We start from the raw sequence: 16,120 nt of genomic DNA, 5'->3' as shown, positions 1-16,120 counted from the left end.
ATGCTTTGTTAGTTCTTATCTGTGGAAAGGAGTTTCATAAGTTCTAACTTGGCAGGACTCAAATCTCCATACTCTGTCTCCCATGTCAATGGTGTCAGAGCATGTTATGGCAGTCTACAGTAGGTCTTACTCTAGGGCATGGTCTTTACTCCTAAGGTGCAACCTTTCTAGTGTTTCAGCTGGATGCCACAGTTGTTAAGGAGATTTGCATCTTGTCAGGCCCAGACACCCAATGTCCCTTAGCACTCTTTTTATGCCATCACTGCTTGACCTCTGGTATCTGTTCCATTCTCAAGTTTGTCACAACTGCTATTCAGTACACATGAGGTGGTTTTGCTATGGTTATATACAGCCTGTCCTCAGCCATGGACTTGTGGGGACCCCTATATGGATTTCTGGGGCCACCTCTCTGAATTGCTTCCTTCTCTGATGCCCCATCCCATAATTTCCAATATTTCAGCTGCTCCCCACTGTGATCTCTATCTTCCTGGCTTAGCACTCCAGCCTCTCTACACTGCTGGAAGCCCAGTGATTGTGGGGCTCAACTGCTTAAGTTTCCCTTATCTCAGAAATTTCAGTTTTGTGCTACCTGAAAACAGTTGCTTAATATATCTTGTCCAGTTTTATAGTTGCTCCTAATCCAGGAGGTCTAGGTAAGTTACTAAATCATAGCCAGAAGCAGAAGTCTCCCTTTCCTCAGATTTTTTGAAGTGGAACTAAGAGGAGGAGCCCCTTTAAAGTGGCAAAACTAGGAAAACATGACCTGCTAGAAATCTTGGTTAGAGCTTTGAGCAGGGGAGCTGGTCTGAGAGAATGAAGAACAAGTAGAGGGAAGCAGAAATGGGAGCTGGTGAAACAAGTTAGCAGCATTCAAGTCCTTGTTTCAACTGTCTTCAAGTCCAGGAGACACCTGCCCTATATGCAGTTTGCTTACATGGACCATTAAATTCCCTCTTTTTTCTGGGATAGTTGGTTTAATTTTCATTTGGAACCCTTAGTGAGGAGAATCTTTTAAAAGGAACTAGATGTATTCCAATTAGAACTGAATGTTGATGGCCCACATGTGATGTTAAGACTCAGTAACCTAAACTTTGGAAATGTATTTGTGTCACACTGTTTGTCTTATTAAAACCATACAGTAAGACATGTGAAAGAACGGAAGTTTCCAAGGTCAGCCATTATGGGAAGTGACTACCTCCCTCATGTTTTTGTTTTTATTTTTTTTTAAACATTCTCTGCCCTAATATTCTAGCAAATTTTGTTGTTACAGGATGATACAAATGAGAAGTCAAAAAGTCATACAATCTTATTTTTTTAAATAGAGGTATATGCTTGAGAAATGACTTTGAAGTCATATTTACATTTTCCCTGGAACCATCTTCCAATGTATATTTTATATTCTGCATATTCTCTTTATGGGTCAGTAACAAATAACCTAAACTTACGAGGTTCTCCCTAATCTTACCCCTTCCATACCTCTTTAGCCTCATTTGTCTTCTCCTTGCTCATGATACTCTAGCCTTACAACTGCAATGTTTCAGTTATGTGAAAACCTGATTATTTGGAACTTTATAGACCTTGGAACCTTGGAACTGTTTTATTTATAATAGCTCTTACCACTATTTAAAATTATCTGATTCAAGTATTTACCTGTATATTGTCTGACTGCTCCCACTTGAATGTAAGCTCCATGAGAACAGAAACCTGGTCTACCTTATTTACTACAGTATTCTTACTAAGTAGAACAACGCTGGGCACATAGGAAGCACTCAGAATTTGCTGAATAAACTAGCATTACAGTAAACAGTGCTAGTGTAAAAATTTCTGCCATTCTAGTTTAGCTTAGCTTAAAATGAGTTCTAAATTTACTCAAATTTTAGTGTTAAAATCTAACTGCATCACATGAGTGTGATGTGTGTATATGTATCAGAATCAGCAAAATAGTAAAACAAGTTTAATTTTTAATTTATTAGAACCCAGTAAGTGATGGTTTTAAAAGCAGAGTTTCCATCAAATTAACACTTAATTCAGGGCAAAAATACATTTAAAAAACGTAAATCTTAAGGCAGAAGTAAAACGTTATAAAACCAGCATGTCTAATACAGACTGTAGAATGTCAGAATTTTAAGAGATTCACATAGTATTTTATAGCACTAAAATGTTAATACAGTCAAAAATATTATCAATTGATCCAAGATTTCTCAGTTTATAAAATGTCTAGACTGATAATTGAAGAAATTTTGCTGTGTAAGTAATAGCTACCATATAACCAAGTGATTGTTTTTATGACAAAGGAACTAAGGCAGGAAATTTCATGGTTTTCATTTGTAAAGATTTTACAGTATTAAATATAAAGTATTACTAGGAATTTGTTTTAGATTCATCTTCCCACCCTAACTTCCAAAAGGTGTAAATCAATTCCCTTTAACTCCACTTAAAAAAATCCTGTGAACTATCATACCTATTCATTATAGGCCTAACTCTACAGCAAAGCCATGAATTACTAACTTTGATATGGTAGAAAAAACAATTTTAGTAAGTCACTACATCTTTTCTGGGTTGCTAAATAATTTAAAACTGAAGTCTAAGAATTTCTGCACCTCCAATAATTGAACAACCTTTTTTTTGTTTTGTTTTTTTTAATCTCTGTAAGTTTGAATTTTGACTAGAACCTGAGTACGGGGTGGGGGGGAAGCATCTTATGTTCATGTGCAATTAACAGTAGCCCTTCTGAAACACAGAGTTAACAAGCTTAAATTTCTCATGATCAAAACCTTTTATTTGGGGGGAGGGGGATAAGATTTAGAAGTTCTTTCAATCAGAAAACAAGGATTAGCTAGCTTACACGTTCTACTGAAGTGTCAAAAAAGACAAATGCATTTAAAATAATTTTGTAAGTCTAGCAAATATGAGGTTTATGGGTTCTTAACTAACATATTAAGTAAATACAAAGGTTCTTCATCTTTATTACAAACTTTTAAGCTATTTTAATAAAATGGCTGTAGATCTCACTGTACTTCTACTTATCTGTGCATTAATAAAAATCTGTTAAAATTGCTTATTTAATACTTCTGGAAAAGTCTAGTCAAATAAGATCACTAAAACTACCAGAGACGCTTTGAAATACTGATTGCAAATTCATTTCAAGGTTGATTTAGCCTCTTTCAGAATCTGGCATTTAAATCATTAATATCTTCACCAACTTTAACTCTGAAAATATAAAAATTTTAGCCAGTAACGGTTAAACCGTACTGGTATTACCTGAAAAAATAAAAATTGAAAGTACATCATCGATCATGCATTTCACAATTTCATGAACTAAGTAAGGTAAAACTCATAAATATTGTTATGTCTTTGCAGGTTATCTCAGCTTCCATCAGGCCTCAGCTGAAAGCTTATCTGCCGAAACACATCATTACTCATGTAAAATAAAAAGAGTAGGGAAGTGATTTTGTACATTGCTGCCCAGTGTTTGGCTTTCAGGTTCCCCTCTTTCATGCAACTATTCTAGGTATGATTCCTTGAACAGCATGAGATGAGGGGTGGATAGAACAGAACACCTGTTGGGCTAACAAGCATGTATTAGTGTATTAAAAGTTTTCCAGTTGAATAATTGTTCTCTTTGTGGTTATGCTATGTGCAACATATAAACTGTACAATCATTTTTCCTGTTTGTCTATTTGTGGAAAGAATTAGGCTCAATAAAATGTAAAATATACATTAGTTTGCTTTAAATGCAAAGATTACAGTTTTGCTTACTTTGTTTTTGGCTCAACTGTAACATAACCCCAAAGTCTCTGCTTTAATAATACAATATGAAAAGTTCACATATGTACATGGGTACATTCCTTCATTTAAAATTTTCCTTAAATCTATCTCAATGTATCTTTACAACTGATACAACTGATCTTTACAACAAAAGTCAAAATCGACAAAGTAGAAATGATTCCATTTTACAGCACTTTAGGTTTTCTGAAGTTTTCCTTTACGGCTTAAAGGGCATCATTGAAATGTTGCTTTCCATAGTCTGCAGGATCCATTTGCAGTTCTTGTTCTTCATCATCTGTAAGGAAAATAATCAGGTATCAAGAATATTATTTTTAAAATCACTTACAGAAATCCAATCAAATAATCTCTCTCTTTTATTTTCTTCCTTCAGCCTTAATGTAGTTTTCTACTCGTTATCTTACACCTCTGTAAATGCTGTTCTGTTTCTTAGTTGCTTGGCAAATGAGTGAAAAGTCTGTAACTGTTTTGGAAAATCACTTAATTTTAACAAATCTTTTGATGATAGAGAAAAAAGAAAGAAGGGAAGGAAGAAAAGAAAAGGTGGGGGGAGAGAGAGAAAGGAAAGAAGAAAGGAAGAAGGGAAAAGAAAGAGGATGAAAGAAATAAGTAGAGCTAGATAGCAAAGCTTTAGGATTTCACAAGCACTGAAGAATTGATCCTTTTATGTAAATATATTATTTCTATATAGATGAAAGTTAGTCCTTTAAATTAAAGCTTTGGTAGAAATCGTTCTTTATACATTTTCATGCCTTTAAAAACCAAACATTTTTTCTAATAGTAAAATTAATCCATAGTCATCAAGTAAAAATTAGAAAATAAAATAAAAGTTACTCATGATCCCCAAATTTAGCGTTTAAATGAATTTCTTTGCTATTCTGCAAATAGCTTACCAGCAACTTCCTAAATGGAGTATGTTAAAAAACAACCTTTTCTTTACTGAAAAGAAAAAAACTATCACACAATATTATTAGACACTAACATCCTCAAAGTCACTTTGAGTAGCTATACTAAACGACTCCATATAGTGCTTCAGAGTTCGACTTATTTGGCTATTGACAGGTTTTTCTGGGTCCTTCTCGGCTATCACCTGTCACTTCACTACTCTCAGCTTAACTACCAACAACAATTCTTCTCTTCCTTTCTAATTTTATAGTTATTTCTATCTTCAAGTTTTGAAATAAGACTGCTCAGAGTATTAAAATTAGTATTTTAATTAGAGCTTAAGAGGCTCCCTTTTTAGTACATTGTTGTTGTTTTTTTTGCGGCACGCGGGCCTCTCACTGTTGTGGCCTCTCCCGTTGGGAAGCACAGGCTCCGGACGCGCAGGCTCAGCGGCCATTGGCTCACGGGCCCAGCCGCTCCGCGGCATGTGGGATCTTCCCGGACCGGGGCACGAACCCGTGTCCCCTGCATTGGCAGGAGGACTCTCAACCACTGAGCCACCTGGGAAGCCCGTACATGGTTTTTAATGACATCTTTTGTCTTCTCCACAGCCTTAAAAATAACTTTTGTTACTTTCTGGTTCACAGTTACAATTACCCAATAGTTTAGTTTTTGATATATTGAAGTATTACTATCATAACTGTCTGGGTATATATTTTAAAGAGGGGTTGGATTCCAAATTCATATGTATACTATAGCTATCTCCAATCTATTCTTTTAGGTTTGATAGGTTTTCCACTCTCAGTTTCTCTAGTATATTGTATGGTAACATTTTGTTCAAGAAAGATGCCATGTGGTGTATGTACTCTGTACGTGTATTTGTATGTACCATGTAGTGTAAGTACTATGTGTAAACTTTCCATAATGATGTGTTCTTATTTCTTCTTTACATTTAGTTATTAGAAATGCCAAACAAACCAACTTTCTCTCACCTTTCAATAACTTTCCTGTTAAATTTACAGAAATTCTCTTTTAGAATTGCAGGCAATCATTCTTCATATTCTAGCAAATTGATCTCATATTTTTAATACTGTAATTCAACAGCAATGATAACCCCAAATCTGTTAGGTGCAAAGGCTGAAATTACATCCATAATCACATTTGTATTTTGAAAATATACTAATCATTCTCTTATCAAAGAACTCTTCATACTTTAAAAAATTATCTTGGTTTTAAAAAGGAAAATAATCACTGGCACCTCTCCAGAAAGCTCTCCTTAGGACCCATGTTATGGGACCTCACTGTATGGCTATAAACACATCTTTTAGGACTTTAGTAATTAAATGAAGACAATCACCATGGAGCAGTGGGAAAAGCTACTATATAAAGAAGAATTTCTAGAAATTTACAGGAAAGTTATTCAAAGGAAAAAATGATGTTACTTTTTGAGATTTTTAAATAAATAATTGTAAAGAGAAAACAAGATAACAGCAAAGGTCTAGGAAGAGAAAAACAACCCTAGTCCTGGCTCAGGCACTTAACAAACATGATCTAGTTCCTAAATCTCTTTAGACTTCTAATTACCTTCTCGGTAGACTAGGGTAACAACTATTTTTCCAACTTCAAAGTAAATTAATGCATAGGAAGGCAGTCTTTACTTCCGAAGTCCTCTATAAATATAAGGAGGAGTTTGTTGGTTTTATTAACTTATGCTCTTTAGCAAAGTTTTAATATGGTGCCTTCACATTGCTTTTTCATAATTTCATAGGACTTCTGATTGCCTTTCTCTTACATTGAGCTACCATTTACATTAACTAGAGTCTACTTTCAGTGTAGCTATTCCAACCAGAATTCATGTTTCTACCAACAACCTCTTTGCATTTATCTATGACAAAATTACCTAACCAAATCTGATATACAATAACAGCCACTAAATACAATTATATGGACTGATATTTTATTTCATTTTACAAAGAAGCAAAATCTGTAAATAACTCATCAACATAAAGTGACTATTAAATACAAAGATATTTATAATTTATCAAATAATTTCTAAATTCCCTCTTAAGTCAAGAAAGGACCACCTCCATAAAGCAAGCTCTACCAAGCAAGAATGCCTTGGGGAAATAAGGCAGTGAGCCTCCATTAAAATGTACAAATTAGGGCTTCCCTGGTGGCGCAGTGGTTGAGAGTCTGCCTGCCGATGCAGGGGACACGGGTTCGTGCCCTGGTCCGGGAAGATCCCACATGCCATGGAGCGGCTGGGCCCGTGAGCCATGGCCGCTGAGCCTGCGCGTCCGGAGCCTGTGCTCCACAACGGGAGAGGCCACAACAGTGAGAGGCTCGCGTACCGCAAAAAAAAAAAAAAAAAAGTACAAATTAATCCACAGGCCAAAGTGCAATTGTCCTCTAAAGCAGGCAACCCAGGGAAAAAACTCTACACTTGCTTTTACTTTTTAAAAAATTGTTTTATTCAACACTTACACAGTGCTTACAGTGTGAAAGATCCTGTTCTAAGTGCTGAATAAATATTTAAATCATACAATCCACATAACAATTGTTGAGTTAGGTAACTATATTTATCCCTAGTTTACAGATAAGGATTTCAAGGCATAGAGGTATAGGTAATTCACAAGGTCACAGAGCTAGTAAGTGGTGGAGCTAGGATTAAAATCTAGGCAGTCTGGCTCCAGAATCCGGGCACTTAGGCACTATGCTAAACTTCCTTCCATAGGTATACTTAGTAATGTGCATTTCATATTCTATTAAACAAACTTGGAACTTCTATGGCATTAAAGATAAGAGTAAAGGGAATTTGTAAACATCCATATCCTTTTTATAATAAAGAATGAATTAAAAGATATATCTATCAGATGTGTAGTGTTTCCAGAGTTAACCTTTTAGTTAACCTTTTCATTGGATCATTAGCAGAAGTCAGGGAAAAAATGTTTACACCAATGTAAATAATATAATATTTCTTTTAGGATGCTTCAGGAAACCAGGAATTAAAAATCAAAATAAACCAGGATTGTAAACACAGGAAAAACAGGCTTCACTTAATTCTACAGAATTAAGTGAATCTGCAGGCAGTACTGACCCAAATGATCAATATGCACAAACAGGCATCAGAGATAAAGCTGGAATTCTTTAGCTCCCTATTGGCAGAGATGCTGTCAAAGCCTCCATTTCATAATCCAGAATTTCGGAGACCAAAGTCAGTGTCTTTAGCTGAAGCTAGAACCTCAGTCCTGCAGCTGGAATGTCTAATACTAGGGACCCAACAGCTTGAGAAAAAAACAAAACAAAACAAAACAAAAAAACACAACTGCTTCTAATACCAGGGAGAGCAGAGCAGAGCCCCTACTGGTAGAAACATTAAAGTGCTTCTGAAGTGCATGCTTCAATTTTTGAAATCTCTGGCTGCAGAGTTTCAATGGGAGCATAAAGTTTCCACTTTTCTTTCTAGGGTTTGGGGGAAGATGTTATTTTAGATGCTGAAATATGAAACACATTTGTCCCTAATACTTGTGTTACAGTGAATCCACTATGAATGTGACCACAAAATTTTAGAACTAAGAAGGATCATCTATGTATTCTAGTTCAACACCCTTACATTACAGATGAAGAAATGGTGGCCCAGAGAGTATAAGTGACTAGAAAAGCAATACACAGCTGGTCTCCTAGTTCTAAGGCTAATGGTTTTTTCCACTCTACTGCCTGCTTTCGCTGAAAGTGCAAACTGACCTAGGAACCCAACCATTATTTTTACACTGAAGCTATGAAGAAATGCTTTTAAATACTCTAACTTAATAATAAACATTTGGAATACATATTGTTGATAAACTAGGGAAGAACCATAATTCTCACTCTCCACTTTTTAGACAGTTAATACTATACCTAAAGAATCTCTGAAAACATGTTTAAAATTATTTGGTATTAAATATCCAAGTCTCCAGTATTCCTTTTTAGTCAGTTCACCCAAACTTCTCTCTCTGTATTTGCTGGAGCAGATGTTCTTACATCTTTCTGTTCCCTATGATAAAGGAGTCCCTTAGTAGCTGCACTATCCTTCTGCTGCTATCATCTAGTGAACCTCAAAATGGGATAAAAAAAATGTTAAATGGCAATCTCCAGCTCAAGTAAGATTCACTTGCAAATGAGGAAACCCCCAAATTTAACCATCCCCTCCCTACTTCATTGAGAATATCATCTTAGGTCATTTCCTTATATTCCTGAGAATCAATGGATTTATTCTCTTGTGAAAGGAAAAGGAGGGGTTGAATGAGGGTACCGGGGACCTAAAGTAGAAAGTGGCAATGAGAACTAGGGGTGGGAGAGGGAGAAGAGCATAGGAAAGAGAGAGAGAAGGCACTGAAGATAAATGTATCTATTATGGATAAAAATCATAAAAATATCAAATGAGAACTTTGTGATAAAAGTCATCAACATTAAGATAGCCAAAATATAAGAAATAATTTTCAATACCACTGAAATTAATTGTTCTAATAAAAACCTCAAAATTATACAATGAGATGATAGAAGCTTCTATGAAAGAAAAACAGAGAATGTTTAAAGTGTAAACCAAGCAAGATTATAAGACCAGAAGTTAATGGGTTATTAACCTAGTCACAGTTGTACGAATAAAAACTCAATGAGAAAGGCATAAAATGATCAGTTAACAGTATTTATTGAGGGCCCTAGGTACGCTAAGGACTACTGTGGGGGTGGGGGCTGAATATGAAGGCAGAAAAGGATACAAACAAAATAGAAGGCAAAATAAATGAAAATTCCTGCCCTCCAAGAGCTTACAATCTAATTGGTGATACGATATGCATGCATGAAAAAGCCTTAAAACTAAGTTATAAATAATTGCAAATAAATATAATCCAAACAAATTACAAAAGCAATGAGAAAGAAATGGTAAGATTTATGAAAAATGGATGAGATTGAAGAAAAATGGATGAGTACAATTTTTTCACTGATACCAAAAAGTGTTTGAGAATTTCTCATTAACATCCGTATATAACTCCTAGCATTTATTAATCTCTTTCTAATCCAATAACCATTCTTCCCAAACTAGAATGTACTAACAAAATAATGCCTAGGTGGAAGTCAGAGTCTCTAGTTTTCCTTTTTCTATTAACTATGTAGTATTCTAGGACAACTATATTTTCTTCTGAGTTTTACAGAAACAATTCTTGTCAGGAACCTAAATAACATTTAATTACTTTAAAAAGAGTTAAGGAAGAAATCAAGATAGGTTACATTGAAAAATATTTCATGCAATGTATTATAAAATTGAATACTTCACACATTAAGTTCATAATCAATTTTTATAGAAAAGAGAAGAAGCTCCATAAATGCTACTAAATGATATAAGCAGGCAGAAAACAGGCCTAAGAACTTGCAATAAAGCAACATACTCTGATATGCATGCGTGGGTAGGGGTGCATGCAAACAAGTAGATTCTGAACTTTCACTAAGTTAAAAGTTCAGAAGGAACACAGTTAACAAGGAAAATATGTTGAATCTGTGTATTAAACACAAAACAGACAAATCTTCAAAAACTGATTGTTTAGTATAAATTTTAAGCCTCTCAGAACAAATTTCAAAAAGAGCCTTCCTATGCTGAATCATTAGTGAAATAATCCTGTCTTCATTGTGGACGAGACCATTCCCTTTGTGGCTGTCTGGTTAATATCTGTACTTAGAATGATGAAATGCTTTCAGATGAGAAATTGGAAAAGATTTTTTTCTGGGAGTATTTGCCTTAGGTAAAGTCTAGAGCCATTTTAAACAATTTAATTCTAAAATTTCTGAAGAGTCTGAGTTTCAGATTGTAACTATAAACACTAATATATATCACATAATAACTAAAAATGAAAAAAATTAAAATGATTTATTTAAAGGTCTACAAATACCACTATCATAAAATTGTTTTCCAAAATAAAATTGAAAAACTGCACAGAACCTCTCTGTATTAAGACTGTACTGCTATTAAGTGGGGAAAATTCTACACAAATTCAACCAAAAAACTTAGAGGTGGGTTTCACGGTCACAGCATGGAGGCCAGGCCCACGCTCACCTTGGACGTCTTCCTCTCCACCATCACCATCTTCTTCCTCATTGTAAGCCAGCTCAGCCTGCTTGTCTGCCTCATACTCACCTACGTTACCATCATCCCCATTATAATCCGCCAGTTTAGAGCCATGCTGCGGATCAACAGGGGATTCATTCTCATCAAAGAATCGGCCTGTGAAGTAGGTAGAGGATTAATTCAAGAGTGAAGAGAGAAGAAAAGAAGGGACCTATACTGGAGGTAGACCAGAAAGTAGACAAGTGAAACCTGGCAATTTTCAGGATACTGGTTATAAAAAAAAAGATACACTTTCTGAAGGTTATCCAAGATAAAAGGAAATAAGAATGAAGACCGAAAATAATTTTATTTAAGAATTTCTCTTTTGTGTTAATTCCAGTACTTGCTGCTTAAGGTTTGAATGTTTTCTTAAAGAAAAGGGCACAATTTTCAGAATTGTTTTCCTAATAACCAGCAACTTCTCTGACAGAAGTATTTGTCTAATTTAACACTTTAGGAGAAGAATAAATAATTTTATTACTAGATACAATACATACTTGAAATCTGTAGTCATTTACTGCTTTGTGAAACATCACTTTCCACGAATAATTTTGATAACTTTTCTTATCAGAATAAATGAGTACCGTGTAAGCTAGTTTCTTTTTGGAAAATAAGACAAACTAACATACTGGAGGGCTATTTTAAGTTTCTTCACTAACAGTGATTCACTATAGTCATGGATTTCCAAGGAGGGATGGCAAAGAGAGTAAACTATCAGAATCCCTAGTGGTATGTGTTTTGAAAAACATCCCAAGTAATTCTGATTTATTCTTTCTCATTTCCTGAACAATATTTCTAAAAGTCAATGACAGAGGAAGCTTAAGAAAGTTGACTGACATGAGGCTGTTATATTATATTCATAGCAATTAGAAATCAAGAAGAGCAACAGACATAACACCTACTGTAGAAAGCTATTCAACAATATTCAACAAATGGACATTGAAAATAAAAATGCTAGGCAAACTAAGGTGTGACTCACAACACAAGTTAAACTCTACTTTGACACTGAAGTGGCAAAAAAGTAAATTTAATAAATCCCTAAAATATGAATAACATTAACTTACTGATGATGTAAGAATTTAAGACTTTTTTAGAAATTATAAACACTTTCTATGATAGGTTTAAAAATTTTCAAATTATATTTTTAAAATCCACATTGCAATGAGACAAACTTCCTCTGCTTGGAAAGAAAAGTTAAATATAAAGAGAAAGAATTATGGAGGTATTGGTCAATTCTACAGATGGCTCACCACATCATCAGGCCAATATATTTCTAATTGCTGTGTAAAGAGTCATTCAGGAAATATCAAAATACATAAACAGCTTATACAACTCAATATCAAAAACACAAACAACCTGATTAAAAAATGGGCTGAATAAACATTTTTCCAAAGAAGACATACAGATGGCCAACAGGCACATGAAAAGATGCTCAACAACGCTAATTACTAGAGAAATGCAAATCAAAACCACAATGAGGTATTACCTCACACCAATCAGAAAGGCTGTCATCAAAAAGTCTATAAATAATAAATGCTGGAGAGGGTGTGGAGAAAAGGGAATTGTTGTGCCCTGTTGGTGGGAAAAAGTAAATTGGTGCAGCCACTGTGGGAAACAGCATGGAAGTTCCTTAAAAAACTAAAAATAGGGCTTCCCTGGTGGCACAGTGGTTAAGAATCCACGTGCCAATGCAGGGGACACGGGTTTGAGCCCTGGTCCGGGAAGATCCCACATGCTGTGGAGCAACTAAGCCCGTGTGCCACAACTACTGAGCCTGCACTCTAGAGCCCGCGAGCCACAACTACTGAGCCAGCATGCTGCAACTACTGAAGCCCGCATGCCTAGAGCCCGTGCTCCACAACAAGAGAAGCCACAATGAGAAGCCTGTGCACCACAATGAAGAGGAGCCCCCACTCACCACAACTAGAGAAAGCCTGTGCACAGCCAAGACCCAACACAGCCAAAAGTAAATAAAATTAATTAATTAAAAACCTAAAAACTAAAAATAGGGCGTCCCTGGTGGCACAGTGGTTAAGAATCTGCCTGCCAATGCAGGGGACACGGGTTCAAGCCCTGGTCCTGGAAGATCTCACATGCCGTGGAGCAACTAAGCCTGTGCGCCACAACTACTGAGCCTGCGCTCTAGAGACCACGAGCCACAACTACTGAGCCTGCATGCCACAACTACTGATGCCTGTGCACCTAGAGCCTGTGCTCTGCAACAAGAGAAGCCACCGCAATGAGAAGCCTGCGCACCACAATGAAGAGTAGCCCCCGCTCACCGCAACTAGAGAGAGCCCACGTGCAGCAACGAAGACCCAAGGCAGCCTAAAATAAATTAAAAAAATAAAACAAAACAAAAAAACCCCCTAAAAATAGGGACTTCCCTGGCAGTCCAGTGGTTAAGATTCTGCACTCCCAATGCAGGGGGCACAGGTTTGATCCCTGGTCGGGGAACTAAGATCCCACATTTGGCACTGTGTGTCCTAAAAAAAAAAAAACAAAAAAAAACCTACCATATAATCCAGCAATTTCAGTCTTGGGTATATATCTGAAGAAAATGCAAACACTAATTCAAAAAGATACATGTACCCCCCAATGTTCATAGCAATATTATTTACAATAGCTAAGATACGGAAGCAATCTAAGTGTCCATCAATAGATGAATGGATAAAGAAGATGTGGTATATATATATACAATGGAATACTACTTAACCATAAAAAAGAATGAAAATTTTGCCATTTGCAACAACATGGATGGACAGGGAGGGTATTATGCTTAGTGAAATAAGTCAGACAGAGAAAGATACATACTGTATGTTATCACTTATACGTGGAATCTAAAAAATAAAACTAATGAATATAACAAAACAGAAACAGACTTGCAGATACAAAGAACAAACTAGCAACAACGAAGACCCAATGCAGCCAAAAATAAATTAAAAAAAAAAAAAAAAAAAAGAACAAACTAGTGGTTACCAGTGGGGAGAGAAAAGGGGGGAGGTGCAAGATAGGAGTAGGGGATTAAGAAGTACAAAGTACTATATACAGAATAATTAAGCTATAAGGATATATTGTCCAACACTGGGAATAGAGCCAACATTTTATAATAACGTTAAATGGAGCATAATCTATAAAAATTTTGAATCACCATGTTGTACACCTGAAAATAATGTAATATTGTAAATCAGCTATATCACAATAAAAAAAATAGTCTATCAGGAAAATAGTTAAAAAATAAATCATACTCACATAGGCTTTTTTTTGGTGGGGGGAGCAGTAAAAAAAAAAGGAGGACTGAAGTAAATGGGGATAATGAAAAAGAGCATAAAGTCATCTTAAATCTATTCTAGAATAGAGTTGGGTATGTACAATAAATAAATGGAAAAGTTGATAAAAGAGTTAGAGAAAAGAAATGGATATACAAGAGTTAAGAAGGATAAAAGGATATACAAGAGTTATATAAAAGGATATACAAGAGTTAACAAGAGAAGAATAGGTAAGCTATTTGTGAGAAAGACCCTGTCTCCTAATGATAGTTATACAAAACAAAACATTTTGGTGTCTTTTATTATTATCTGTTTCTCTAATGATAACATAAATGATGCCAATGTAAGAAAGAAAAAAGGGAGATTTATAGAAATCTATATTTTCTTTTTTTAATATGCAATATTATGGACAAAATACCTGGAGCAGTTAAATCATCTTTATGCAATGTGAAATTGCTGTTTTAAATATATAAACATTTTGATATGGTACTTACTAGTGAGTTTCTCAAGGTACATTATTTCCTCCAAGAAAATATTTTCATTTTTTATGAGAATTATGAAATATAGAAGACCAAAAAATTAGCCTAAAAAAGTTATTGCAAAATATAGTTAATTTAACTAATATTATAAGGACATGGTATATTAATCAAAGAAATGGTCGACCTGTACCTATTATAATATTCCAACAGAACAATTTACAAAGTTTCTTCTCTTTTTTTAAAAGGTGTTTGGTGTTCTGACTAGTCTGAATTCAGTCATAAAATTTTCATACTACAGTTACAGTGACCTACAGAGATAATAAGAAAATCACTAACAAGAATGGATGACCACAATAGTAATTCATACAGTACAATAGACAACAAGAGACAAAAAAACAGAGCCAACTACATAAAATTGCCAGTCAAGTTGGGGATATCAAACTTCACAGTAGACAGTGAATGAATATGGCTATATAAATAAAATGCATGATGCTGATCAATATAACAGACTGCTAAATTATATATTAGGCATCATATTTGCAAAAAATTATACAAGGGAGAAATCAGTGTGGGTTAGAGCTAGAAAGGAAGGTTTCAAAAAAGAGGCAATCAGGTTTCTATAGTGTAGTGGTTATCATGTTTGCCTCACAAAAAAGAGGCAAATATATTGGACCATGACAGAGAGAAGGAAAGGAGCGTTCAAATAAGAACGAAGATGGAGTATTCAGGAGACAGTAAAGAGATTAATTTGACTGGATTTATATTAGGAAGCAGAAAGATGAAGTCTGAAAGATGAAGTTTGAATTGGGAATAATTATGGAAGACCTTTAAAGTCAGAGATTTTAAAAGGCTTCCTATATCTACTTCACAAGGTCATTGTACACTGCAAAGAAAGGCTTGTCTTCAGGACTGGTCCTTGGCTTGATTGTGGGATATAACTTCTGAGCCCTTGAGCCATGCTTACCAGTTTGATTGGACAAATTTATCCTAATGAAGTGATTCATGGTGAATATTTGTTTTTGCTAGGTGGAGGCAGGCAGGTCTAGAGTCTGAATAGCTGACCTCAGTCACGTGGGCACTACATGACTACATGAGGATACTACATGAATGACCCCCAATAAAAACCCTGGACACCAAGGATCACATGAGCTTCCCTGGTTGGCAACACTTCACATGTGTTTTGTCACACTTCTTTGCTGGAGACTGGAAGGAGACACCTGGAAGCTTACATCTGCTTTTTCCTAGACCTTGCTCCATGAGCTTTTCCATTTACCAATTTTAACCTCTGTCCTTCTGCTGTACTAAACTATAACTGTGAGTATTATAACTCCTCTGGGTCCTGTGAACTCTTCTATTGAATCATCAAGCCTCAGGGTGGTCTTGGGGGACTCCCAACACAGCACCTTAATATATCTGTTCTGTAACTTGCTTTATTCCCTCCACATTATGCTTTTGAGATTTACCAATGTTGATAAATGTAGCTTTATTCATTTATTTTAACTCCTATGTGATTCCACTGTATGTCTGGTACATACACCTTGATATTATCATACTGATGATTATTT

The 16,120-nt window shown here is 35.3% G+C and overlaps 1 protein-coding gene across 2 annotated transcripts in view; it reads right to left on the bottom strand.

Moving 5' to 3' along the window:
• Positions 1–2,659: 2,659 nt before the first annotated feature.
• Positions 2,660–16,120, bottom strand: part of GOLM2 (golgi membrane protein 2) — a 113,188-nt gene continuing 99,727 nt past the window's right edge. The window contains exons 9-10 of one of the 2 annotated variants that reach the window (XM_079915130.1): positions 10,757–10,924; positions 2,660–4,063 (exon numbers count right to left, since the gene is read on the bottom strand). In XM_079915130.1, coding sequence (XP_079771256.1) covers positions 3,993–4,063; positions 10,757–10,924 — 239 coding nt within the window. In that variant the 3' untranslated portion in view covers positions 2,660–3,992. The remainder of the gene's footprint in view (positions 4,064–10,756; positions 10,925–16,120) is intronic. The other variant, XM_079915131.1, reaches the window with a different exon arrangement.

The sequence above is a fragment of the Stenella coeruleoalba genome (assembly GCF_951394435.1).
Source record: "Stenella coeruleoalba genome assembly, chromosome: 2".
Lineage (NCBI taxonomy): Eukaryota > Metazoa > Chordata > Mammalia > Artiodactyla > Delphinidae > Stenella > Stenella coeruleoalba.
Note: the sequence above shows the minus strand (reverse complement) of the source record. Positions and strands in the feature narration are given on the sequence as shown.